The following is a 26,384-nucleotide window of genomic DNA, read 5'->3' as shown; positions in this document are numbered from 1 at the left end:
ACCTGGCAACAAAAAAAAACAAGTCGGAATACCGGAAGCTCGCGCTTCGAGTATAAAGGTTTTGTGTTCATCTTATGTAAGGAATTTCAACGCACATTTTTGTAACCGTATATAGTTACAAATCCAACATATTCCTTCATATTTTTCCAAACTACGAGTCATACGTACATATTACAGCCATAGATATTACACTCAACCTAAACAAACAAACAGCCTATTTCCTAATACTGTACACATTAATGAACGTATATAAATTGATCGTACCCATATTTCCGATTTACTTCTTATATCTATCTGAATTAGGCACTACCTGCGAAGTTCATTAGCACGCATATACTATATACCTACATACATACGTGTCTGGTTGGAGTAATTGATATTCATATATAAATAACTAAAAAACTAAAACAAAATAATTCTTTGAGACCCCATTCATAAGAACACATTTCGTTGTGGTATTGACGAATTGATATGTGATGATGACGTCATGCAGGTTGTAGAGTGCACGAAATTCACAAAAAATGGTAAAGTTTTACCCCCTATAACTTTGTTAATAATAGTTGGATTTTCTTCAAACATTACATGCATGTGCACTATGTTTTTCATTACACGCATGCCAAATTTTGTATTTATGGGATGAACATAAGGGGGGCTGCCGGGTAAATTTCTAAAATGTGAAAATATACTATTATTAACTTGTGCAGATATCGGAACCGGATATATTTTGAGGCCTAGATTTCATAGAGATGCACCACTGTAATTTTTTTCAGATTTTTCGGTTCTGAGAACGAAACCTGTTACACTTTTTACTAATTGAGACCTTTCATTTGATACCCCACATGGCTACATTCTGTGAAAAAGAAATTTGCACCCTCCATTCACATGAAGCCACTGACTGCATGTAAAGGGAACACCAGCTTACATACTCTCACCAATTTTCATGACAATCGGTTTAGTCGTTTCCGAATAAATCGGGTATGACAGACAGACAGACACCGTCTCGATTCTAATAAGATTTTTTTTTCATACAAAACCTTAAAAAAAACAAAAATGCTCTTTGTACGGCATAAGGTTCCCTGAGGACACCATCAGTTTTACTCATCTGGCAGGTAAATTATAAGACCAGATCTTAAAATTTTACTTTTATTTGCTTCCTTATCGAGCGGTCAGCGACATATAAATTTTTCGTTCCATTTGAAAAGTTAAAAACAATTATTTTAAAATTTGGTAAATTTGATGAAAAGAGCAACAAACTATGTATGAGAATTGCTCTCTAAACTACAATTTTATTTTATTATGTATATATATATTTCGGGAGCAACTTACTCCCTTCATCAGTACAAAGCTACTGAAAACAATTGCGATTCTACGGTTCTATTTATACTAAACTACCTAAATTACTTTTTAACAAAAAAAGAAAAAACATTAAATTATTAACCTAATTATATATTAATTACCACGGCAAGTCTTATTAATTTGGAGGGGCAATTACCGGAATCTGTATTTAATAACCGCGTCGCGTCGTCTCTCAGAATTTCTAGACTTTCCCAAGGGTCCAAGGTTGTCGTTCGGTTTGTATGCCGCAAGAGTTCAAGATTATCTCGTTGAATGATATGGGCCTCTTCGACTATGTGCGCTGCCACTGATCTGATGACCTTATGGACGACTTTTGTTTCCTTGATGTGCTCATTAAATCTCGTAGCTATCAGGCGTTTCGTTTGTCCTATGTATATTTTATTGCAGTCGCTGCACGTTATTCGGTAAATCCCGCTTTTTTCGTCCGCTACCAAAGGATCCTTAACGCTTCCCAGTAAACTCTGCAATGTGGACGATCGACTCGAACCTACGATTTCCAGTTGGTACTTTTTTACCCAATTCCTGATGTTAAATAGGTAGGAATATGGGATACTTATTCGTCTGGTGGTTGCCTCCTTCTGCTGCGAAAATAGCGTTGTATAGGCATGCCTATTGTGTTGCCTGACTTTCCTTCCAATCAATTTCTCAATGGTCTGAGAATTATACCCATTCTTAATAGCGGTGTCAATAATGTACTGTCGTTCCTTATTGAAACCGTATTCTGAAAGAGGGTATGTGATCAGTCGGTAAATCATGCAATTATGGGCAGCCATTTTTTGGGAAAATGTGTGATGTGAAGTTACCGGTATCGTTCTTTGCGTTGCTGTAGGCTTACGGTATATCTCGAACTTAAGCTTTCCGTTAGAGTTGATGACATTTAGATCCAGGAAAGGTAGAACCCCATCCTTTTCTACCTCTAGTGTAAACTCGATTTTATTATGAATCTTGTTTATAGAGGAGATGACCATGGCTATGTCGTCCCTTCTAACGATCGCAAATACGTCGTCTACATACCTAAACCATACTTTAGGCACTATTCCCCTCGATTCGATTTCTTCTTCGATTGATGACATGAACCTTTCAGTGAGTAACGGCGAGAGGGGGTTCTCCATCGCTACTGACGAAGTAGTTTTGTAGAATCTGTCCCGAAATGTAAAATAGTTTTCGTTCAAGCAGAGCCTGGCAAGGTTAGCATAGATACGAACTTTTCTTCTCCATTCCGGGCCAGATTCAAACTGGTTCAGCCATCTCTCGAGTTCGAAAATTGACTCTTTTACTGGTGTGTTGGGAAACAATGCCTTTACATCGAACGACACCATCACCTCGTCATCACCCATCCTCTCAATGCGTTGCAGCTTCTCTATTAATTCATGGGAGTTAGTAACTGAGTACTTACTATTCGTCGTCCCAAGGTTCTGGCACTCATTAATCAACCATCTTCGGTTGACATCTGATTCTTGGAAGATCTTCGGTTGACATCTGATTCTTGGAAGCGCAGGATTAGGCATTCGGAGTCGCCCAATATTCGGGAATACCACACTAGCTTCCTTTAACGCTCGATCGACCCTTTTGATGGATTCGGGCAGTGGGTTGTTCCTCAGTTCGAAGAAGTTTCCACTCTCCAATTTTCGAAAAACAGCCTGATCATACTTAGTTTTTTCCATGATGTAGGAGGTTTCATCGAAATTTGGCACAACAGTGACGACTGAACCGAAACGACACGGCCGAGTGCGTTCGTGCCTGAAGCTGTTTCGTTGGCTGAAATGTAACCTAAGGAACTCAATATCCCGTAAGCCAAAAAAAATGTTACCTGTGCGACAACGTTCGTGAGGACTACTTACCGGTTAGAGGGTTAACGGGGGTCCTCGGCTAAATTTCTAATATACTATTATTAACTTTATCTGTGCAGATATCGGAGGGGGAGGTATTTTGTGGCCTAGATTTCGTTTAGATACACCATTGTGATTTTTTCAGATTTTTCGGTTGAATAGGCTCTGAGAACGACACCTGTTACACTTTTTGAGGGTCATATTTTGAGACCTCACTTTCCTACGTTTCGCCTGATATCAAATATGGGACCAGTTTCGAAAAGTCCTAATTGAGCCTTTTCACTTGATACTCCACATGGCCATATTTAGTGAAGAAAATTATGCACCCTCCATTCAAATGTATGGGCAGTCCCCCTCCTTAAACTTAACGCAAAATAGCGCCACTATAGGTTGCTATATGTAAAGGGAACAACAGACCACACGCTCTTACCAATTTTCGTGGCAATCGGTCCAGCCGTGTGAGGTGTGAGAGACAGACAGACAGACATAGACTCGATTCTGATAAGGTTTTGTTGTACACAAAACCTTAAACAGCATTCGATGAAAGAGGCTTTTCAGTCAAGATCGTAGTTGGGTTCTTAGCATCTTCATTGGTATTAGCTCTCGTTTGTTTGATGGTTTTTGTGCAAGTGGCCGCGTTTGGCATAGAAATTTTCCAGCTTTGTGCCAAAATCAATATTAGAAGATGGCGATCCGAATAATATCGCAATTCTCAATCAATCAACTTCTTATTGCATTTATGTATGGTTGTGTATTGGTTGTTTGTAGCTGGTTGCCTCCATGTATTCGTATATTTTTCTTGAGAGGGAAACCTACCTATATGTGCTAGAAGTCGAGTTTGCTCAAGCAATCCTTATAGTGCGATTTGAAACAAAATTGCAAATCGCTTCGTGTGATACTACTTTAATCACTGAGCGTCCTCTTGAATTGTAGCAGAAAGGACCTTGGACAACACAATCACTTGATTGAAGCGAATAGAGACGGAGATTTCGCTAGGACAAGGATTGATATCAAACTGTAGCGCTATAGAAGTAGAATCCCAATTTATGGCCAAAAAAACGTTATCTCATGATAGAGTAGATGCAAAAGCGAATCCAAACGATGTTTGCTGCCAAGTTCATTTCCTTGTATGAGCCCATTTTTTCGGTAGTCCACATTCTCGATTTTTTTCAAAGGAATTAGTTGCTACGTCGCCTTACAAATGTTTTAGTAAAAAGAAATGTTCCACACAGGAACAACTTTTGCACATTATTGACCTTGGTTACAACTGAGGTTGCGTATTAGCCATTCAGCTGCATATAGTGTCAAATTAGCTCAAAAATCGAATTATGGCACTGCATCAAGCGAATGTTAGTCACAATTACACCAAATCAAAATACCGCTGAATACTGTATGTACAAGAACACATTTTTTCTATATATTTTTCATCTTAAAAAAGGTTATCTAACATATGTAGGATGGTTTAAATATAAAACTGTTTTACGTACTACATAAAGAACAGAACAATTGCTAAGATGCGTATCATTGTGTACTACAAAAGCAATGTTAATGTAATGCGCGCATTTTACAATGGGTCACATCTCTTCAAATATTTAGGAATATTACTACGCCGACCTAAACAATAGCAAGAGCTCCGTAATGAATAGAAAAGGCTGTTACTATGCCTCCGATAGATCGCGGCTTCATAATTAAACTTTTGATTTCCACTTCCCTGCTATTGTGCTATGCTTATTCGAGAAAGGAATGGATATTCAAGATGACATTGTAAATGCATAATATAAAAAATATAATAAATTCACGTTTTTTCTAAGTTTATAATTCGAGTTACTTTCAAAGCGATTAAAGAAAAAATTGTAATAAGTTAATAAGTAATAACAATGGCGATATTAAATAAGATTGACCAACATAGTCAAGGCTATGGTTCGTGGCCTTGTGGTTTATTCTTTTTGCGACTATCTTTTTGAGGAAGAACATGTCTATACGCGTTTAGTGTGGAGGACTATTTTGATTAAAGTTGAGAATAAAAAAATATATAAGGGCGATACTCTCATCCAGCGGTAAAAAAAAAACGAATACTGAGCGAGAAATGTACAGATCAAGTTGAAATGTGAATAAGATTTCCTAGAAGAACAAGGAGCACTGCTTCTGCTATGTCCGCTTTCCCTTAATAGAAACAATAAAAATCTTTTCTTGGACAGTTTCAGTTCTCTTCGTTTATGATTATACACATCGATTTCCTTAACAGAAACAATCATAAACAAAAACAATTGCCATTTACATATGTAACTAAATGTCAACGCAATTTACCCCCTTGTTTCTATGTGGTGGCTGCAAGAGTCGGCACATTTGTTTGTTCTCAGCATCCTGTGTTACTGCGTTCGCGTTTCATAAACTTTGAGAAAAGGAAATTAAAATTTTGTCAAATCTGTTTCCAGTTTTCAGTTTTTTTTTCAATCTGTATTCTTTACTAATATTTTTATTTTTCTGTGGTTTTAATAAGTTGATTCTAAAATACATTCGCGATCTCTCCTATTTCCTCTCTTATGTTTTCAACGACGCGTTCTTATTGTAAAAGAGAATCTAACTAGTTCCTTGGCCGTTTATGAGCTCATCACAAATCTTCATAAGTTCCTCGTTTTCACGGGTCTTCTGTATGAGTTGCTCGTTCATGGATAGTCGTGAAATCTCCTCTTTCTTGAGTAGAGCTTTCAGTTTTGTGATTTCTATTGAATGGTTTTTCACGAGTGTTTCGAGTTTATTGTTAGCACTGAAAGGGAGAATAAAACATGAAGCGCACTTTAAGCGATATCTTCTCTATTTAAGCTAAAAACTAAACTTACATTTCAATTTGCTGCATGGCATGATTTTTCATTTTGTCATATCGCTGTTCTTGTAACCTTAAATTCTCAAGATTTTGCTTTTTCTCTGCTAAAAGAGCCTCTTCGTTACTTTTCAAGGTGGCCGCGACTTGTTTGCTGCGTTCATATTTCCTGAAAGTGGAAAACTCTTTTTAGTTTGAATATTCACCTTCTTATAAGTTCGGTAATTTACGCATGTAAATCTGAAAATGTGGTCTCCAATGAAGTCAAATGTTGATAGTTGAGATCTCTATCCGCTTTGATTTCCGCCAGTTGCTTCTCACAGTTTTGCTTTATTTGCTCCTTCTCTGCTATTAACTCCGCAATAGCTTTCTCGTATTGTTCCAACACTCCACTGGGAAGATAGCGCAAAGTTTAGTTGTCCAGATACGAAGCCAGTTCCTGTAACTTACCTCATTTTCGAAATGGTTCGATCCTTCTCCGCTATCCGTTTAAGTAAGGCCTCCTCACGCTGCTCAGCTTCTTTAAGTTTCTTCTCCACATCTTCTGTTTTAAGGCTGCAAGAAGAAATATTAGCATTAATGTCGACGCCATTTCACAGGTTGATTTATTTAGACAATTTGCTCGGCATACAAGCCCTACCACTCAATACTTGTCTCATGAAAAGTGCATGCTTTCAATTTGCTAATCCACTGTAGTAAGTATCTCAGGGCATGGGAGAAATGTGACATGCCTAAGGACATAAAATGGAGATTCTTAAATCAATAAATTCGCCATAACAAAATATTTTATAAGACATGTAAAAAATTTTGTTAGATCCTTAGGCAGATGAAATTTTAAGATAATGACAGTTCGCTACGTCAATGAGCTGCCACCATTACACAGGGGTTGCTATGATGTGTTTTTTGAATAGAATTATCATGTAATCTCGGCTTGACGGTCTCCTCGTAAAGCTACCCATTGCTGCTTCTGCGGTTTCTACAGATGTACTTTCTACTTATAGAGAAATCCTGGGAGTTCGAGGCGTTTCCCAGAGAGTGGGAGGAGCTGCTCGTTGGGATTCGGAAAAATGGTAACCGTCTTCAGTGCAATGAATTGAGAGGTATTTGCATGCTCATCATGTTGGGCGGTCAAAGAGTAGTATAAGTCCCAGGCCGAAACGTGGGCTGGTACCGACGATGGAGCATAAAATCTGGGAAACGCCTGCTGAACCAACACCAACAGCTCTATTACGTGGTGACCGCTGGGAGCTCTTTCTTAACGAAAAGCTGCAGGCGGAGTAAAAACAAGGCGAATCTCCCGCACCTAAAAACGAGACAAATTGTACCAACTGTTCCTCCAGGTTGGGGGTTGGGTAGAGCTGACAACCCTACACGGAAAACCGATGTTACGAAGCCACAAAAGTAGCCTCGGACGAGATGGATCTTATAACGACGGAACCGGCATCGACAACGGATTAACGATTTGCACATTTTCTCATGGAACGTGAAATGAAACCTGCTGTTATCGATTTTGAAAATATAAGCGAAAGGCTATGTACTCTGCGTTTGCGAGGCAAGTTTAGAAATATAAGCCTCATAAACGTTCACGCCCCTACAGAGGAGACTGCAGAGTCGGAGAAGGATACTACAAGGCAGCTGAGCGGACCCTCGAAGCCTGTCCTAAGTATGATATCAAAATCATACTTAGAGATTTCAACATAGGGATACCAATTATAAAGAACTGCCGATTATTCAGTTAGCAGTACCGCATGAAATGGTTGTTGGAAGTAACTGGTTTGCGCGGAAAGGGGTTCACAAACATACGTGGGCCTCTCCAGATGGGAGCACTTTCAACCAAATTGACCACGTGCTGATTAAACGCCGCCACCTCTCAGCTTTGATGAATGTCAGAACATATAGAGGGGACCGATATAGACTCGGATCACTATCTCGTTGGCATGGTGCTCCGAGCTCGAATTACGACACCACCTAGAATCCCCTCTGACAACCAGGTGAGAGTGAATACTGAAGCCATCCACAACACAGTCCTCCGCCATACCTGTAAGAGCGAAATGGATGCCGCAATAACCGCAGTCAACAGAGGTCGTGGAGATGAAGCATCAACAAATGGTCTTCACAATCACCTGAAGAACGTTATTATAAATACGGCCATAAACATACTTGGCCTCAGCCGCAAAAAGAATCGGAACGGCTGGTTTGACGATGAATGTAAGCTAGCAACGGAAGAGAAGAATGCTGCATACCGAGTAATGTTGCATTCTCAAAGAACGCGGGCGGAGAAGCGACTTCATAAAGGGAAAAAAGAAGCCTGGGAGAACCAAAAAGTCTGTGAACTCGAAAAGTACAGGGAGCAACCGCACTAGGCGCAGAAGGCGGAAGTTTTACCAACAAGCCTTATACACCTCGGTGCTTATCCTGCCGAGATAAAGAGAGAAATCTGATTTCCGACAGAATGGGCATATTGGAGCGATGGGTTGAGTACTTTGATGAGCTACTAAACAACCAGAACATCGGTGAGTTGGAGGTCCCGCCAACTGAAGACGACGGACAAATACTACCATCACCAAAATTCTACCATCACCAAGTACAGGAGAAACAGTCCGTGCAATTCATCGGCTTAAAAATCATAAGTCGCCAATCGGAGAAGATCGACTCTTAGAGAGGATTAGTCTTAGAGACCGCTTCAAGACGGCTGAGGATGTTAGGAAGCATTTTGTTGGACTTGGAGGAACACCAGTTTCTACAAAGACTGTAAGACGAAGGCTCCAACAGGCTGGGATATGCTAAGAAACCGCGCTTGACCGCTCAAGTGAAACGGAAATGCCTTGATTGGGCTAAGGAGCACAAACCTAGACTGTTGATGATTGGAAGAATGTGATTTTCTCAGATGAAACGAAGTTCAACATTTCTCGCAATGATGGAATGCAGTATGTGCGCAGAAGGATCGTGTGAGCAGAATGATTTGGGGATGCTTTTCGTATCACCAAAGGGACGATCAAGGCTGTTGATTATAAAAACATCCTGGAAGAAAATTCGGTACCTGTTCTCGAAGAGCATTTTTCGCATGTGGATCAAATGATTTTCCAAGAAGATTCTGCTCCTTGTCATCGAAATCAATTGATAAGCATAATTTTTCCTTAATTCTTCTCAACAATAGTCTGCAATTTCAACTGTCTTAATTTTTAACAGGTAAAGAATTATTTACACGAACTCGGTGTTTCCTGTACGTTATGGATTGGCAACAGTCCGGATCTAAACCGGGGGCGGCCTTTTAGTCGTTTACCATCGACTTCGATGTTCAGACCAACCTTGGCAAGTGAATTCTCGTTAGTGCGAATTGCGTGACCATACCATCGAAGACGCCTCTCTCGCAATTTTGCCACGATTGATGCAACCCCATCGCGGAAATCCTCATTTCGGATGTGATCAAAACGTATCACGCCACTAGTCCAACGCAACATTACCGCAAGACGTCGTTCATTGTCTTTTATAGTTGGCCAACACTCAGAACCATAGAGGGCGACAGGACGGACGACATTGTGGTAAATTTTAGATTTGAGACATTCGTTGATATGTCGATCACAAAGAACACCAGTTGTGGAACGCCATTTCATCCAGGTTGTGTTATTGCGTGAAGCAATTTCATCGCGCAATTCTCCATTGGCTGATAGCGTTGACCCGAGGTATTTAAATGGCTCAGTTCTGGGCAGGTCACTGCCGCTAACAGCGATTGTGTTTCATGGGGATGAGGCGATCATTTCATTTTTGGATAAGTTGCTCGACATCATTTTTGCTATTAGATGCTAGGAAAACATCATCTGCATAAAGCAGTGTATAGAGCATTGGATGTTGGATGACTCGTGCGACGGTGTTCATAACAAGAACAAAGTGAAGTGGTGAAAGAGTGCTTCCTTGATGAACACTAACAGAGACACGAAGCGGTTTTGATACACCCGCCACACTTCGAACTTTACTTTTCGGATCGTAGTAGAGCGATTGAACCTAGCGCATGAATTCTTCTGGCACTAAATATTGTCGTAGAGCATACCAGATGAGTTCGTGTGGCACACAGTCAAACGCTTTCTCTAGATCCAGAAATGCAATGTAAAGAGGGCGATGCTTTTCACGGTATCTCTTCATGAGTAACTGCGCAGCGTGTATTGCGTCAATAGTTTCTCGATTTTTGACAAATCCGGCTTGATTCACGGTTATTACGATTTCGGGAATATGGTTGTCAAGAATGCGATCAAAAATTTTCATGGTATGGGATAGTAATCGGATCGGACGGTAATTTGAACATTCTGCTGGACTGACTGGAAGGACAAGGTATGACGGTAACAGTCTATACCAAGTGCATGGCTCACCATTCATATTGGTGGATGCAAGACCTACCTAAATCTCTACCAAACTAAGGAGTACGGCACCCGTATTGAAACGCAACACCACGCCGAGGCCCGAGGGTCTCTGTTCGCTTGAACGTAACCACAACCCCCATGAAGCTCCCACTAGGGGGCCAACCGCAAACAACCGAGCTGTACTCACATACAACAGGAATTCTCCCGAAGTATGTGAGTCCAGGGGCTATCCCGGTTCCCATGGCACTAGTATACCCCTGGTAAGGTTTCGTGACCAATTGCCACTTCAGATGCTCCAAATGTCGGAAATGATTGTGGAAGTGGAGGATGAGCAAATTCTTCAGTTGAAATCTGCTCGAAGTATTCTCGTCATCTATCCATTGCGGCTCGACGTTTGGTAAGCAAAGTACCGTTCTTGTCATTGACGCAACAGAAGTGTTCGATATCTTATGTACGTTCGTTACAGTTTATACAGATCGCTCTCGCCATCCAGAGTGTCCAGTTTATCGTAAAGATTTTTGTAATGGTTCGCTTGGGTGACAGCGGCTGCTTTCTTTGCTTCCCGGTTGGCATTCTTATAAATTTTCCAATTGGTCGGTGTTTTATCGTCGAAAAATTTGTGGTAGAGTATTCCTTTTCATGGACCTTCATTTCAACATCGTCATTCCAAAGTTCAGTACCGCTTAGCTGGCTTGGTGACCCCGAGGGTTGCAGAGGCCGCTTTGTGGATCGTGTCTTCCATTTGGTTCACGGTAATCGTGTGAGTGAGATCATTTCTTCTTCCTTCTCACCAAATCATCACCATTTAATGCGCCGCGGGCCAGTGCGTTCCTCACGCTGTTTTATCGGAGGACGGCAATCAATGTCCGATGGGCTCATAGGGAACGGCTTGGCAATCAGTGACAGTGGTAAAATGTCGGCGTCTTATGAGAACATAGTCGATTTGCGTTTTACTGTTCCCACCATGAAATGTAGGAAGATGAGACAATCATGAGAACCATGTATTCATAAGTACAAGGTCATGGGTGTCCGCAAAAACGATTATACACTCCCCACCCTCATTGCGCGCTCCGAAACTCTTTCCCCCATGGCACCTGTTATCGTCTGCCTTTTCACCCACATGACCATTAAGGTCGCCATGATAATATAGTCGTCAGCAGGCACGTGACAGGCCTTTTCATCGAGAAATTGCCAGAAGGCATCTTTCTCGGCATCAGGTCAACCTGTGCGTACGCGGTGAAGCAGTGAATAGTGCGATCAGTTGATATAATGGTGTTCTTTAATGGCATCACGGAAACCTTCCGAGATGGCAATGCCAACACCATATTGAGTGTGTGGGCGACTAAAATAAAGAAGTTTATATCCATTTTTACCGCGTTCGCGTTCAATGTCGCAGCTTTTGGCACCAGACATTTTCCGAAGGGCTCTTGCGAATTCCTCGGTTTTTCCAGTTGCAGACAGGTATTTGTTTTGTTCGTTTTTTTTCAGACCAACTTGCTTACGTCCTGATGCCGTCCATGTGTCAAGAACCCTTGCCCATTTCTCGACAGGACCGGAGCCCGTCCTGCCACGTCGACAGAGGTGGACGCCCTAGCATTTCTCCGAGGCTTGTGACTCAATCCGATCATCATGTTTGTAACGCATAATGAAAGTGCAGATAGCGAAAGAGGGACCGACTAATTTAGAAGAGTTGGACAGAATAATCCAAAGGGTTTCGTATGAACGCATTCCAGTAAGTCTTGGAAAATGTAATCAGTACAATGCCACGTCGAGTTATGGTGGTTATAAAGGCCAGAGACGGTTCAATAAAATATTGAAAACTGCGTTGAATATGTATCAACATTAACATTTGAAAGATCAAACGTTAAAACGTTTAAAGGAATTACAAGTAAAATTTGACAATGTATTGTCAAGTATCTTTGCCATCTAAAAAACTCATCATGATTTTAAACAAATAGAGCCATACGGAACGTACAAATAACGAGTCAATTAACCTCGAAAAGAGCATTGTAAACTGCATTGGGAAATATTGGCAAACCTTTTAGAACCATCATCTGGCTAACACAGTATTTTTATCTAAACTTCCAATCTGTGTTCCAATTCAGTTTGCAATTCAATACTATTCACTCTGGATGACTTACAATCTGTGAAGGGCTTTACGCATCAAACAAACAACTGATACAAGATAATGGGCTTCCAACAAGTGCATTGTTCCACTTCCTGTCTTAAGTGCTCGACCTAGTTTCGAGAAAAATAGCTTCCAATATAACACGAACTAGACAAAAAGAAACCCTTTCGTTATAGGGTGAGCTACACATGCATATTTTCCGTATCACTTAACTCTGTACAGTAATTAGATCAACGCTTTGAGACATGAAAGAAAGTAAAAATGGGTCGACAGCATATCGCAAATCAGTACTTTACGAGCAAAACATTGTTTGCATATACAATTTGCGGTTGAATTTGATGTCGCGTGACATCTAGCACTTTTCAATTGAGGATTCTACTTTCTCTTCCAATAAATAGGTCGAAATCGCCAAAGCGATATGGACTGCCTGAGCTGCAGTTTCTATTTGTGTGATTTAATTAAAATATTGACTTACGTTTCATTTTTAATTTTCTTTTCCAATTCGGCCATGTTGTATTCTTGTTTTTCATCCGTTTGTGAACTATTAGATTCAAAGGGGAGAAATAAGATATGTGATTAGCTGAAACCCGCTGATGGTGACTGGTTGCACTTACTTTATATTATCAATACATTTTGTATCGTTTTCAATTTTCATATCTTGAATAACGTCGACGCTCATTTTAGCATTGCTCTGAAATCAAATAATTATGTATACAGTATGTGAACCATGAATAGATACGACTAATGGGAAGCTTAAGATGTAATGGAACAGGAAATGAATTGGTATTTGATGTGAAGGTTTCAGGACTATAATATACTCACTTTCTTTTCTTCCGGTTGGCTCCTATTTATCCGATCCTTTAACAGTTTTTGATTCTCATGGAAATTTAGCGATTTATTAACTGATGTTCCTGATAATGTTTTATCTAAGCCATTTACTGAATGGAAAGACAATTCATCACCACCTCCAACTGGCACTGTGCAATTCAGTGAGCCTCGACTAGAATCACAACTTGCTTCCAGGACAAATTGGTCATGTAGGAAATTGTTAGGCTGGATATCTCCTTCCTCGTGAGTTGTATTCAGACTTGATTCGAAATGTGACAAGTTTCGTGTATTGTTCAACGACTTATTACTGCCCGGGAACGGAGGAGATCGTTGTTTCTGTGGCGGTTGTGATTGTTGTTGTTGATTTACTGGCACCGAATGGCCTAGAAGCGGATCAAATTTTAACAAAAGCGAGTTCCGTTCAGCCGTGACATTATTGTCACCTTTCGATAGGAGGAAATCAAAATCCGACGGAGTAAGTATTACTGTAATGGAGAGAAATATGCACATGTGAACAACAATAGTAAACTTCACATTAATTAAAAGTGTTAATAAGAGCAGTATCTTCTGGTCCAGGCGCGGTAAAGCGGATGGATAAAAATAAGAATGACACAAAAAGGTCCAACGTCGACGACAACACTATTCATTCAATTAATTTCACTAGACAACGAGATGAATGACATGATTCGGCGACAGTGTTTTGCACCATTTTCGAGCAATTTACCTGAGACTGAGCAATCCGGAATATCTTAACACCTGAGTTAGCGCTTTGTTTGGCAAATGACGACACAAAATTTTACTTTCGACGCGAAATGGGCAAACTGTGCGTGAAAACATGAGCCAAATGTTGGATGGAATTAGAGATCTGACGTAAAACTGACAGCAGCCTTGTACACAAACGTACACAGTTGCATATTTGCTGCTTACGAGCTCCCCGAGTCGACGTCGACGCACTGAATATATTGACACGAGAGTATGGGCACGCCTACATATGTTACTTGTGCCTACCAGCGAGAAATGTGTACATACCTCGCACCGTACACTGGGCAAACAAAGATAAGTTGCTTAGAAAGATAATGAGAGATTCTGTGAGTTTGATTTAGATAATTGGATTCTCAGAAATTTAATGAGATTTATATATTACACATATTGATATAAATGCATGTTTGTATTTTGTGATGCAATTTTTAACGAGTGGAGTTTTGAATAATTTGCTCATTTTGTAGAAAAATCTTACTCTTTCCAATTCAAAAATTTTCCAAGATGCATTACGTTCCTATCGGGTAAAATTTGTATCATGGATGATTCCAAGATATTACTCATATGATGCGCCTACGATTGTACCACTATTTGGCATTGCCAGAATGTGAGGTGTTACTTTAGTTTAACTAAGTTAGAGGTCTGGATTTGTAGATGCAAAGTGTTGAAATGAAACAATCTTCAAACGATTGTTCTACTTTTTCTTCAAATAGTATTTATTTTCTCACATTATCTGATGGAAGCTTGGATTGTGAAATAAACGTTAACGAGATGTTACCTTAAAAAAAAAATTAGTTGCAGGAAAAAAACGACCATACATTTTCGGACAACCGACACGACGCGGACCGACAGCAACAAAGTGGTGTTTGCTCAAACGTACATAGCTAACAAATTTTTTAAGATGCATTTATAATATTATTTTCATGGTAAACAGCCAAACATCAAACATTTGTGTTCAATTTTTATATATCTATGTACATTGATCCATATAAGTGGAAAACACCCGTGATGGCTGCCGGTCATAGTCGAAAACGACCATTTATTTGGAAATTCGTTTTATTAGTGGGTATTTTAGATTCGGGCATCAAAGAGAGTCATGGTAGCGGCCTGTTTGGTAGGGGTCTATTTTGCATAAACTGGACCACCATAGCTTTGTTTTGGAATCTCTATTTTCATAGGGTTTTTATGAGACCTCTTTCAATTTCATATTAATTTTATTTAATTTTTATATGATTAATCGTCTTTGGGTGAAGAGTCTTTTACGATGACAGGAAACTTTTATTTCATTCAAAGTTTCACAGTTGTAAGCAGAATTTATGCGGTTGTTTTATGGGTGGAGGTGGAAATCTTGAAAAGATGCTACTGCACCAGGTTGCAGCAGTGTGTGGGATTCACACCCACTAAAATCACCCAAACTTCTCCGCGGGACCACCGTGAAGTAATATTTCGCGAGGAGGGCTCCGATTTACACCAGCACAACTAAGTCACGCATCCACTACGTTTTCCGAGCTCGTTCGAGCTACTGTTCGGTTTTCCGCACTCTAGTTTCCGCGGACCTCAGAATCTCGTGAACGAAATTGTGGGGTCGAATAACTCCGTTGAGAGTATCGTTTAACCTTCATCTTTCATACGCGAATCTGGTACAGTGGAATATAACATGCTACGGGTCCTCGGATGTAGCGGCGCATTCGGGACAGTCTTGGGACTCATCCAATCCAAAGCAATCCAGGTTCTTCCTGTATCCGCCGTGTCCCGTAAGGAACTGCCTTAGGTGTTAATTTAATTCTTCATGTTCGCATTCGACCCATCCCTCAGTGGCCTTTTTAGGAATTATACACTGTTGCTGCCATCCCCTGTACAGCTCCTTCCTAGTGGCTCTTCGGAAGTCCGCAGTCACTTCGGTCGGATTCGCCCTCTTTGTGCCTCAATCGCTAGAACATCCAAGGGAATCATTCCCGCGATGACACACACTGCCTCACCTGATACTGTCCTATATGCACTGCACACCCTCACGGCGATTTTGGCCGGTGTGCCGAACTAACGCTTCTCTGGCTCACTGTGTTATCCAGTGCACACGCCAGACAGGAGCCCCTGTGGCAAGCAGCCGGCGACTAGTTTTTGTCCTTCAATATTTGGTATCATCCTTGGTAGAGATGAACGGGCCTTTGCTGCCTTTTCGCGCGCGTAGTCCAGGTGCGCCTCGAAGCTCAACTTGGCATCGATCATTAACCCCAGGTATCTAATGACCAATTTTGAAACGACCTCGTGATTACCAATTTGGATTTTGACAGTGCTGTTTTTCCTGTGATTGGTACCGCCTTCGTATTATTTTCCGCCAGTTCCAATTTCACCATTTGAAGCTATGCTTTGATGACAGGATTGGTTTCACCCGGGCCCCAGCACGGAGCATTGGGGAACACCTGCTGTCACAACATATCCCTTCAACGACGTACGAAAGAAGTCTCTCCGAGAGGTGATAATAATAATAATCTTTGGCGCAACAATCAAATTTGATCAGGGCCTTGAAGTGTGTGTGTGTGTAAAGCCGTCAGGAATGTCTCTTCGTCGAAAGATTCAATGGATCACCCAGCTATCCTTGTTTTTCCGCTTTTGTTGCTCACCCGCCAGACCATTCCTCTCGCCAACGAGGTACTGAGGTAATTCAAATCGACGATTGAGCACACATCCAGCAGCGGAATTGGTAAGGTGTCCAGTTCCGCGAAGATTTCAAGCAGAATTTGACCCCTGGTGTTCGACTTCCTCAGTCTAAATCCTACACATATTACCGCTACGTCCAATTTCGACTCTTGAATGGTTTGCGAGAGCAAGTCTTGAGCTGCCTCGCAATGGTTGAGGTTGATTTGTGTCATCCACATTTCTTATATGTCGGGCACCTGAAACGTGCCGATCGTCTACTTCCTTTTTTCCTTTGCACAACATGCATCGTGGATCTTCCGTGCAATCTTTGATAAGGTGGCCTCCTTCTCTACACTTCCTGCGCCTTCTCAACCTATCGTGTTCAACCTCGTCTAGGGCTTTGTACTCGATTACTATCTGTTGCTTTCCAGTTTTCACATGTGCTTGGCTCACCTAGCAACTTTTCCATCTGAACGCGAAAATGATCCATTGTCTTCTCGTAAGATTTGTTTAGTTCCAGCATCAGATCACCTTTTTGCGTACGACTGGTACGACTTACACTGCCACCCAGGTCTGTCAATTCCGGATCGTGTTCGACTTTCCGAAGGATATCGGCGTAGGATATATCTCCTTTCTTGAACATAATGATTACTTCTGGATGAATTTTCTTTTTCTCCTTCTGCTGCCTCTTGTCGCCCATCTTTATCCATTTTTTCGGGTAAACGAGGCTATAGGCTCTTTCCCCTTTGTTACCCGGAACTTCCCGCTCAGCTTTCTTCGGCGATGAGGCTCTTTTCTTCTTGAGCGCGTTGGACACCAAGGGATTCACTTATTCCGTTTTCCCGCGTTTTCACCTACCTTATGCTGAGAAGGCGCCACCTGCGTCTCCCGCATGACTTTTCCACATGACGCTTGGGCGTTTTTTTCCTCCCCCGCCCTAATATAGGACAACTTAACGCCACGTATCAGAGCGCTGTTATTTTGGTGGATATTCCACTTTTTCCTTAATGAACTCAGAGAGTTCATTTATGCGTTTCCCCAGGGAAACACTGCCTAAGGGAATGTTGCCTTTAATGATGACCTACCAATTTTTGAATTTTTGCGAAAAGGATCCGATGTAAATCTCATTTCTATTCCACTAAGATCTCTTGTAGCATTAGATGCCAAAGTACTGAGGCACTGCGGTCGCAGGATATCGACGGCCGGGAGCCCGCTTGCCCACTCCTAAAAACTGCCTTAGACTGGCACTATTGGCCCCGAAAGAGTTCATTTTTTTGCAAAAAGGGCACCGAAAAAAATCACTGAAGACATGATTTCCCGTGGGTCACCACCGTATTCACATATCTATGATCTATTTAGCTCCATACGAGTTTTTCTCTATCCCAAACTGAAAATGCCACTCCGTGGAACCCGTTTTGAGTCAACTGAGGACATCAAACAGAATTCGCAGCCTTCAAGGCCAATACCATCTTCCGCCTACTTACAACTGTTTTGCACACAATGGGGAATATTTTGGAATTTTGGACATCAAACAGAATTCACAGCCTTCAAGGCCTTCGTCCGCCTACTTACAACTGTTTTGCACACAATGGGGAATATTTTGGAAGCGACCAAATAAATTCTGTCACTGGATGGCTTAAGTGTTTAAAGCACTGTCGTAGCGGAAGGCCGCCATTCAAATTTCACTGGTGGCAGAGGGATTTGCTATCGTGGCTGGATGTCGGATGCCAGTTGACTCAGCTGTGAATGAGTACCTAAGTCTAATCAGGATAATAATCTCGGTCGAGGGCAATACTGACCACAATGCTTCCTATAGTGTACTGTAGCGTACCGTCACGATCTTGAATGAACTGCTATAACACACGTCAAAGCCCTAGTCCAATATTTTTTGTTGTGCTAGCGATTATTAATACAATAATAATATATAATTTATGCTTTACCTTTAGTCAGTCGCCTACTGGTGTTTACAACTTTGTGTTCATCGAAATTTGATTGCCAATGACTTCATCCGTTGAGTCTTGAATGGGGAAGTAGAGAAACAAACGTAAATGTAGCAAGCTTTTTGCAATTGGATATAATCAGCGAAGGTCTGACGTCACCTTCTATCATATAGGGAATCCTTAGTTGTGGATCTGACTTTTTCTGAATGCTGGGCTGGCACGTGGCATTCTCTGGTATGAAGCCACAGCGACCACTACGGACTGCGCAACAGGGCAGAAACATACACATGCAAGAGCAAAATTGAGAGATTATTGCCCATCGTTTAGATGAGCAAATCCTAATAAAGTAAGTACTTTAACGAAAGCAACTCCCCATATAACGCAATGCAATTCACAGGCATGCGAGCCGTCTATACTAAGGAAACGCACAATCCTCAGAGAAAGACTCAACTACCGTTGGATTAGTAAACTAGTTAACCTTCGATCGATTTGCCACCAAGCTAGACGAATAGCACAGAGAGTGATAGGTATGGCCTGCGGCGTCTAAGTGATAACCTAGTGAAACAATAGAGAATTTTTTAAGGAACTCTGCTTAGAGACGGACGTTACTGATTGATTTGTTCGAAGCATACATGAAGAAGGCTATTTCTTGCATCATGGAAACGGTGCAAACTGATTGCGTAAAGTTGGTAAACCTCCTGTAGACTGATGACTTCTAGACACTTTGGGGAATTTTTTTCTACAATAGATTGCTCAAAGCCCTTGAGAGCCAGCAGTATGAATTCGACCACAATTCACGGAAAGAACACATTGGCGAATTTGACCATAATACGGAGGTTTCTGGTGATGACATAGTTCTGCCTGTGATCGCAAAGTGTTCAGTTATACTGGAGAAAGGGAGCAGGAGAAAATGGAAGCGGTGCTCATTACCAGGCGCCGTAAGAGAAATAACGCTCTCATAGAATTGGCAGCACATGCAGTATGTTTTTACCGAAGCATCCAGCGCGATTATGGCTCTGACAAAGATTATCTCGAACTTGAGAAGGTTGCCGGCTGAGGAAGGGCAATATTTATGTGTATGTACTCTTTGACTTTTTGGACGAAGGGAACTTTGGTACCGGTAAATCTGATGCATAGAGTATTCACCTGCCTGCAGAGTAGGGTACTATTAACTTTATGACTGGATCTATGAAATGAAAGCAGAGAAGCGGAGGAGACCAAAAAGTTGCGTAAGAGAGGCCAGCGTCGCGAATAGGAAAACCAGCTAGGGTGACCTTACTATGCCCCATGATGTCATACTTTAATGGTACTTCGGCGGGGGTAGGAGCTATTGTAGAGGATTATTCTCTATAAATCCCAAAAATCCCATACAGTGGTGTGCCCAGACCAACGGCTTTTAAAGATTTATTCTTCCCATAATGTGAATATCATTAGCATAGGCCAGCAGTTGAGTAGACATGAAGAGGATGATGCCTGTCGCATTTACATCAGCATGGATGATCACTTTTTCCGCATGTTAAAAGAATGTATGACTTAGATCGTTGTTGATGGTGAATGGTTCCTACATAGAGTGGTCCCGTCTCTTTTATCTAAACTTCCACATTGGTCAGGGTCAGCCTATAGTTAATCTTATGAATTTGGTCAGAATAGCTTTGTACAGTTTTACCCTGGCTATACTATCATAGGCGATCTAAAAGCCGATGAAGAGACGAGATAGAATACATATAAAAAAAAGTACGTCACTCACTTTGATATTTGTTTTGCCAGTCAATTTTTTTAGAATATGAAAAAATAGTGGACAATTTAATTGAAATAATTCAAACTTTCTCGGCCAATTTTCCACCACACTTTTTGTGTTGGCTGCAATTATCCTTTTAAATAAATTAAGATAGAAAAGCAATTTTGGTAACAATTGGTTTCTGGCCTAGGATTCTTAATCAATCTGATGGTGAATATGGACCTAAATCAAACTCCTAAATACGTTTTAAAATTGAAATTAAAATGGATATCAAACGTTAGAGAAGGGCTAAAGGCGGCGGTGCAAGTTTACATTAATTTTGGATTTTCGGACTTTCAATCATCTTTTTAGATGCTGCCCAGAACAGATGGAAGAATTATAAGTATTGCCACAGATACTATAGTTTAATATGTAAACGGAGGTTTCAATTTCTAAATTAACTACAAGAGAGTCAGTATGGGAAGATATTTTGTATTCAAATTGTATATAATTTGCATAATATTCTTTGTAGTGAATAAGCAATGCCATACAAGCAAATATTCAAGCAAGCAACAGAAATTGTCTCTAAAAGCTGCTTTACTGTTGATAAGATAAATGCAGACTTTCGATAACAGGATTCACTATACATCATTTGTATTTTTTATGAATACAGTGCACCCGAATTTCAATCATATTTCGTTCAACTTCGATGACCTAGATTAAACATATTCGTTTCAACAAAAAATTATCTGGAATAATAATTAATTTTTCACTGACTTGAGAATATAGGTGAGAGAAATAGAAAGTGAATTTACAAGAGATTCAAAATCTTCAGCCTTGTTCACTAGTGCTTGGAAGATAACTTTGTCTGTGTTGTACAAGTTTGGAAAATGGTTGATTTAGAAGAATGAATAAATTAAAAGCATTTATTTGCATTTTAATTAGACTGGTGTAATCAAAATGCAATTTTCGAAAAATATCGAACTATATCGTTTTTGAAAAGATAAAGCTCAGCTATTTTTGATAACTTGCCATTCGAGAGCATTTTCTTTCGCGCGGTTAGCAAACAGAGAAAGTACATCCACAGAGTGTATGTTGATACCATAAAAATCAAACAATTACAAAGTGCGGTACAGTCAACAACCAGCTTATCATAATCTGTTGCCCCAATTAAGTACTTGTACATTTATCACTTTAACTTACTGAGTCACTAGCCGGCTTTTCTTACCGTTTTCTTAATCGTGAAACACTCGACACACGTTGACGACAGTCTGATACACTTTCTGAGAACACACTGAAGTCACTACTAATGACTTATCTTTTATCTTATAAGTCAAACTCCAAAATACTAATTTGAGATATCTGAGAATTACTCATCAAACACATGTCTCAAATTCGTTGATTTCAATTTTAAACAGAAGTAACAATACGGTATGAGCACACATCCATGACACCAAAGCTCTAAGAGCGCTTATAGACGGGAACACATGACCAGAGTATTTAATGATGTGGAAAAATTGCATAGCTGGCGATAACTAACCAAATATGGAATCAGTTCAATAAACATATATTTAGTTGCTTTTATTCTGCACAAAAATAATTGTATATATACATAAATGTATAAACGTACGATATGTCGAAAATTTGATGTAATATTTCAGTTTTAGTTGAAGAATTTTGAACAATGTCTCATAATTTGTTCCTCAAAAACTATGATATGAAAATCGTATTCAATAAAATCAATGAAGTGTCGCAATTAATCTTTATTTGTTCAAACAGTTCAGATGTACTAAAAAAGTATTGAAATGTTCCAGGTTTGCTATGCACATCAAGGGGTGGTTCTATATGTCTCGGATTACGTTATTGAGGAGACGAGTAACTGAACACTAGCGTTCGGTATTCGAATGTAAACTACTCGGTTGAATTCGAGTCTTAGTTTAAATATAAATTATTAATAAGCTTTTGACGAAGCGGAGATGGCTTTGTCTTAATTAAGATTGTTTTTTTATTTGTGGCATTGTGGAAAGAGTAAAATAGTTGGTTAGCAATGTAAAACGATTAAAGGCGCGTGGCGAAAATCAAAACAGATGGGCGAGATGTGTGTGCACAATTGTCCCACATTAGAGGCATCTTCTTCCATTACCAGTAGAATATTATAGCGGTGTAGGTTCGTCTGGGAATCGGTTTCATTTAGAATGCGGTGGGCATATACCATCTGTGATTTTATGGGATTATTCTATAAAAATTGTAATAAGTAGCACACTTTGCGAAGGGTAAGGGAATGATAAAACTATGAAATATCAGAGGATTTTAGATAAAACGAAACGACGTCTGTTTATGTAAGGGTCACGCACTGGCATGCGCTAGAGGTATGAGCAACATATGGAAAATAGGTCCGACATTGCTATTAACATATTATGGTGGTCCCAAGCCCAGGTAAAGGAGGAGGGTTTGAGGCAACGTACTCGTCTCAGTAAAACAAAAACAAAATGCTGAGATCAGGGAAAGAGATAAATAGAGTATAGTTGGAGTTATTCCACTGTGTTAAATTCTACCTGATTTCTCTTGGTGGCAGGTCCCGCGACAGGCCGGCCAAGAAAATGCATACAATGTCGTTACAGACATGATGATCGGATTGAGTCACAAGCCTCCGGCGTCCACCTCAGTCGACGCGGCAGGACAGGCCCCGGTCCTGTCGAGAAATGGGCAAGGGTTCTTGACGCATTGACGGCGTGAGAAGCAAGTTAGTCCGAACAATACAAATACATGTCTGCACGTTAAATGTTGGTACCCCAACTGGAAAGACCGGGGAACTCGCAAGAGCCCTTCGGAAAAGGCACATTGATATCTGCGCTCTGCAAGAAACCTGATGGTCTGGTGCCAAAAGCTGCGACATTGAACGCGAATGCAGTAAAAATGGCTATAAACTTCTCTATTTTGGTAACCCACACACTCAAAACGGTTTTGCCATTGCCATCTCAGAGGATTCCGTGATGCCATTGAAGAAGTCGAACGATTTTAATGATCGGCTGATGAAGCTCATTATTATATCAGCTGATCGCACTATTCACTTCTTCACCGTGTATGCACCACAGACAGGTCGACTTGATGCTGACAAAGATGCCTTCTGGCAACTTCTCGATGAAAAGACTTGTTACCTGCCTGCTGACGTCTATATTATCATTGCCGGCGACCTTAATGGTCATGTGGATGAAAAGGCAGACGGTAACAGGCGCCATGGGGAACAGGGGTTCGGAGCGCGCAATGAGGGTGGCGAGCGTATAATCGATTTTGCGGACACCCATGACCTTGTACTTATGAATACATGGTTCATCAAACGATTGTCTCATCTTCCCACATTCTATAGTGGGAACAATAAAACGCAAATCGGCTATATTCTCATAAGACGCCAACATTTTACCACTGTCACTGATTGCAAAATCGTTCCCAATGAGACCATCGCACCTCAACATCGGCCGTTGATTGCCGTCCTGCGAATTAAGCCACCGATAAAACAGCGTGAGGAACGCACTGGCTCGCGGCGCATTAAATGGTGGCGATTTGGCGAGAATAAAGAAGAAATGATCTCACTGACGCCGTTACCGACTATTACGAGTGGGGAAGAATCGTGGAGTCAAATGAAAGACACGATCCACAAAGCGGCCTTTGTAACTCTCGGAGTCACCAAGTCGGGTAAGCGGTACATCAACCGAGAAACTCGGCCTTGGAATGATGATGTTGAAATGAAGGTTCGTGAAAAGAAACGCTGGTACTTTGCTTACCAACCGTCGAGCCGCAACGGACCCAACACTGTGGCTGAGTGAATTCTTTAATCGGGTTGTTCAGGAAGGAAGATCTGACTGGCAAAAAAAGTACCACTATTTCAATATGGAAAAAGAAAGGTAGTCCAGCAGAATGTTCAAATTAACGTCCGATCCGATTACTTCCCCATGAAGATTTTTGAACACATTCTTGACAATCGTATTCGCGAAATCGTTGAAATAACCGTGAATCAAGCCGGATTTGTCAAAAACTGTTGAACTACTGACGCAATACACACTGCGCGGTTATTCATGGAGAAACACCGTGAGAAGCATCGTCCTCTTTACATTGCATTTCTGTAACTAGAGAAAGCGTTTGACCGTGTGCCACGTGAACTCATCTGGTATGCTTTACGACAACATTTAGTGCCAGAAGAACTTGTGGGCTGGGTTTAATTGGTCTACCACGATCCGAAAAGTAAAGTTCGAAGTATGGCGGATGTATAAAAACCGATTCGTGTCTCTGTTGGTGTTCATCAAGGAAGCGCCCTTTCACCACTCCTCTTTGTTCTTGTTAGGGACACCGTCACACGGTATAGCCAACGTCCAGCGCCCTACACACTGCTTTATGCAGATGATGTTTTCCTAGCATCTAATAGCAAAAATGATCTCGAGCAACTTGTCCAAAAATGGAATGATCGCCTCATGCAACACGGTCTCAGATTGAATCTAAACAAAACTGAATTTTTGACGATCGATCCCCATGAAATAGGGGCAATCACTGTCAGGGGGAGTGATCTGCCCAGAACTGAGCGATTTAAATACCTCGGATCAACGCTATCAGCCAATGGACAACTGCGTTATAAAATTGCTTTACGCATTAACGCAACCTGGATGAAGTGGCGTTCCACAGTTGTGGAACGCCACTTCATCCAGTTGGTGTTCTTTGTGATCGACGTATCAACGAAAGTCTCAAATCTAAAATTTACCGCAATGTTGTCCGTCCTACCACTCTCTATAGTTCTGAGTGTTGGCCAATTATAAAAGACAATGAACGGCGTCTTGCGGTAATGGAAACGAAGATATTACGGTGGACCAGTGAAGTGACACGTTTTGATCACATCCCAAATGAGGATATCCGCGATCGTTATGGGGTTGCACCGATCGTGGAAAAGTTGCGAGAGAGGCGTTTTCGGTGGTATGGTCACGCAATTCGTGCTAATGAGAATTCACTTGCCAAGATTGGTCTGAACATCGAAGTCGATGATAAACGACCGAAAGGCAGGCCTAAACAACGGCGGCTTGATACGCTGGATGGGGATTTGAAAGCCTCGAAATTGCACCCAGATCAGGCATGAGATGGAGAGGCATTATCGATCGATCCCATACATAACAACTCCGGAAACTGGAAGCTAGACGGTTCAAGTATGAAAGGTTTTGTGTATTTCTTTTATGAGGAGATTTGAGTGTGCATTTGTCCCATTAGTATGTAGCATATATTATGTGAAAATATCCACTTTCAAGTGATATTGACATTTAAAGTTTTGAATTTGCACAGAAGCGCCAGCTTTGATCATGCTCTATATTATAGCCCACATTGCTTTCGTGATTCTAGGGTGAACTTAAGCGGGGCTTTCCTGCAAATTTCTAGAAATTATAGTAATGTACTATTATTAACTTTATTGGAACAGGTATCGATATGGAGAGTATTTCGGAGCTCAGGTACCATACAGTGGCAGCTTTTTGAATTTATTTCAGATTTTTCGGTTGGGTAGTTTCCGAGAATGGTCGGTTAAAGAAATCACTTTTAATCCTCCGCACTCCCCATCTGTCTAACAAACGGCGAAACTAAGACCGGCTTCGAAAAATACTAATCGAGACCTTTAATTTGATACCACACATGATTATATTTGATGAAACAAAATTATATTCCCATTTTGCATGTATGGGGATCCCCTAGGTCAACCAAGCGCTTCCACACCATCCATCTCGACATCATCGGCCGTTTGCGAGACTCGCATGGATATAAGTATTGCCTCACAATCATCGACAGGTTTACATGGTGGCCTGAAGCAATACCTCTGTCTGGCATTACGGCACAGTCATGTTCGGAGGCCCTCTACCGAGAGTTGATTAGGCGCTTTGGTGTTCCAGCCGTAATCATCACGGACCAGGGAATGCGATTCGACTCTACCCTTTCCGCGGAGTTAGGCGAGCTCCTTGGCTTAAAACGATATAGGACTGCTGCATACC

General features: G+C 41.0%; 1 protein-coding gene across 4 annotated transcripts in view; it reads right to left on the bottom strand.

Annotated features, from left to right (window-relative positions):
- Positions 1 to 4,571: 4,571 nt before the first annotated feature.
- LOC119659016 (transforming acidic coiled-coil-containing protein 2) overlaps positions 4,572 to 26,384 on the bottom strand; it is a 68,465-nt gene continuing 46,652 nt past the window's right edge. For all 4 annotated transcript variants that reach the window (XM_038066904.1, XM_038066906.1, XM_038066903.1 and 1 more), the window contains 7 exons: positions 13,312 to 13,802; positions 13,104 to 13,180; positions 12,965 to 13,030; positions 6,457 to 6,561; positions 6,237 to 6,398; positions 6,026 to 6,175; positions 4,572 to 5,952 (listed from right to left, as the gene is read on the bottom strand). In XM_038066904.1, coding sequence (XP_037922832.1) covers positions 5,766 to 5,952; positions 6,026 to 6,175; positions 6,237 to 6,398; positions 6,457 to 6,561; positions 12,965 to 13,030; positions 13,104 to 13,180; positions 13,312 to 13,802 — 1,238 coding nt within the window. In that variant the 3' untranslated portion in view covers positions 4,572 to 5,765. The remainder of the gene's footprint in view (positions 5,953 to 6,025; positions 6,176 to 6,236; positions 6,399 to 6,456; positions 6,562 to 12,964; positions 13,031 to 13,103; positions 13,181 to 13,311; positions 13,803 to 26,384) is intronic.

The sequence above is a fragment of the Hermetia illucens genome, chromosome 6, assembly GCF_905115235.1.
Source record: "Hermetia illucens chromosome 6, iHerIll2.2.curated.20191125, whole genome shotgun sequence".
NCBI lineage: Eukaryota > Metazoa > Arthropoda > Insecta > Diptera > Stratiomyidae > Hermetia > Hermetia illucens.
This window is presented reverse-complemented; position numbering and strand designations above follow the sequence as displayed.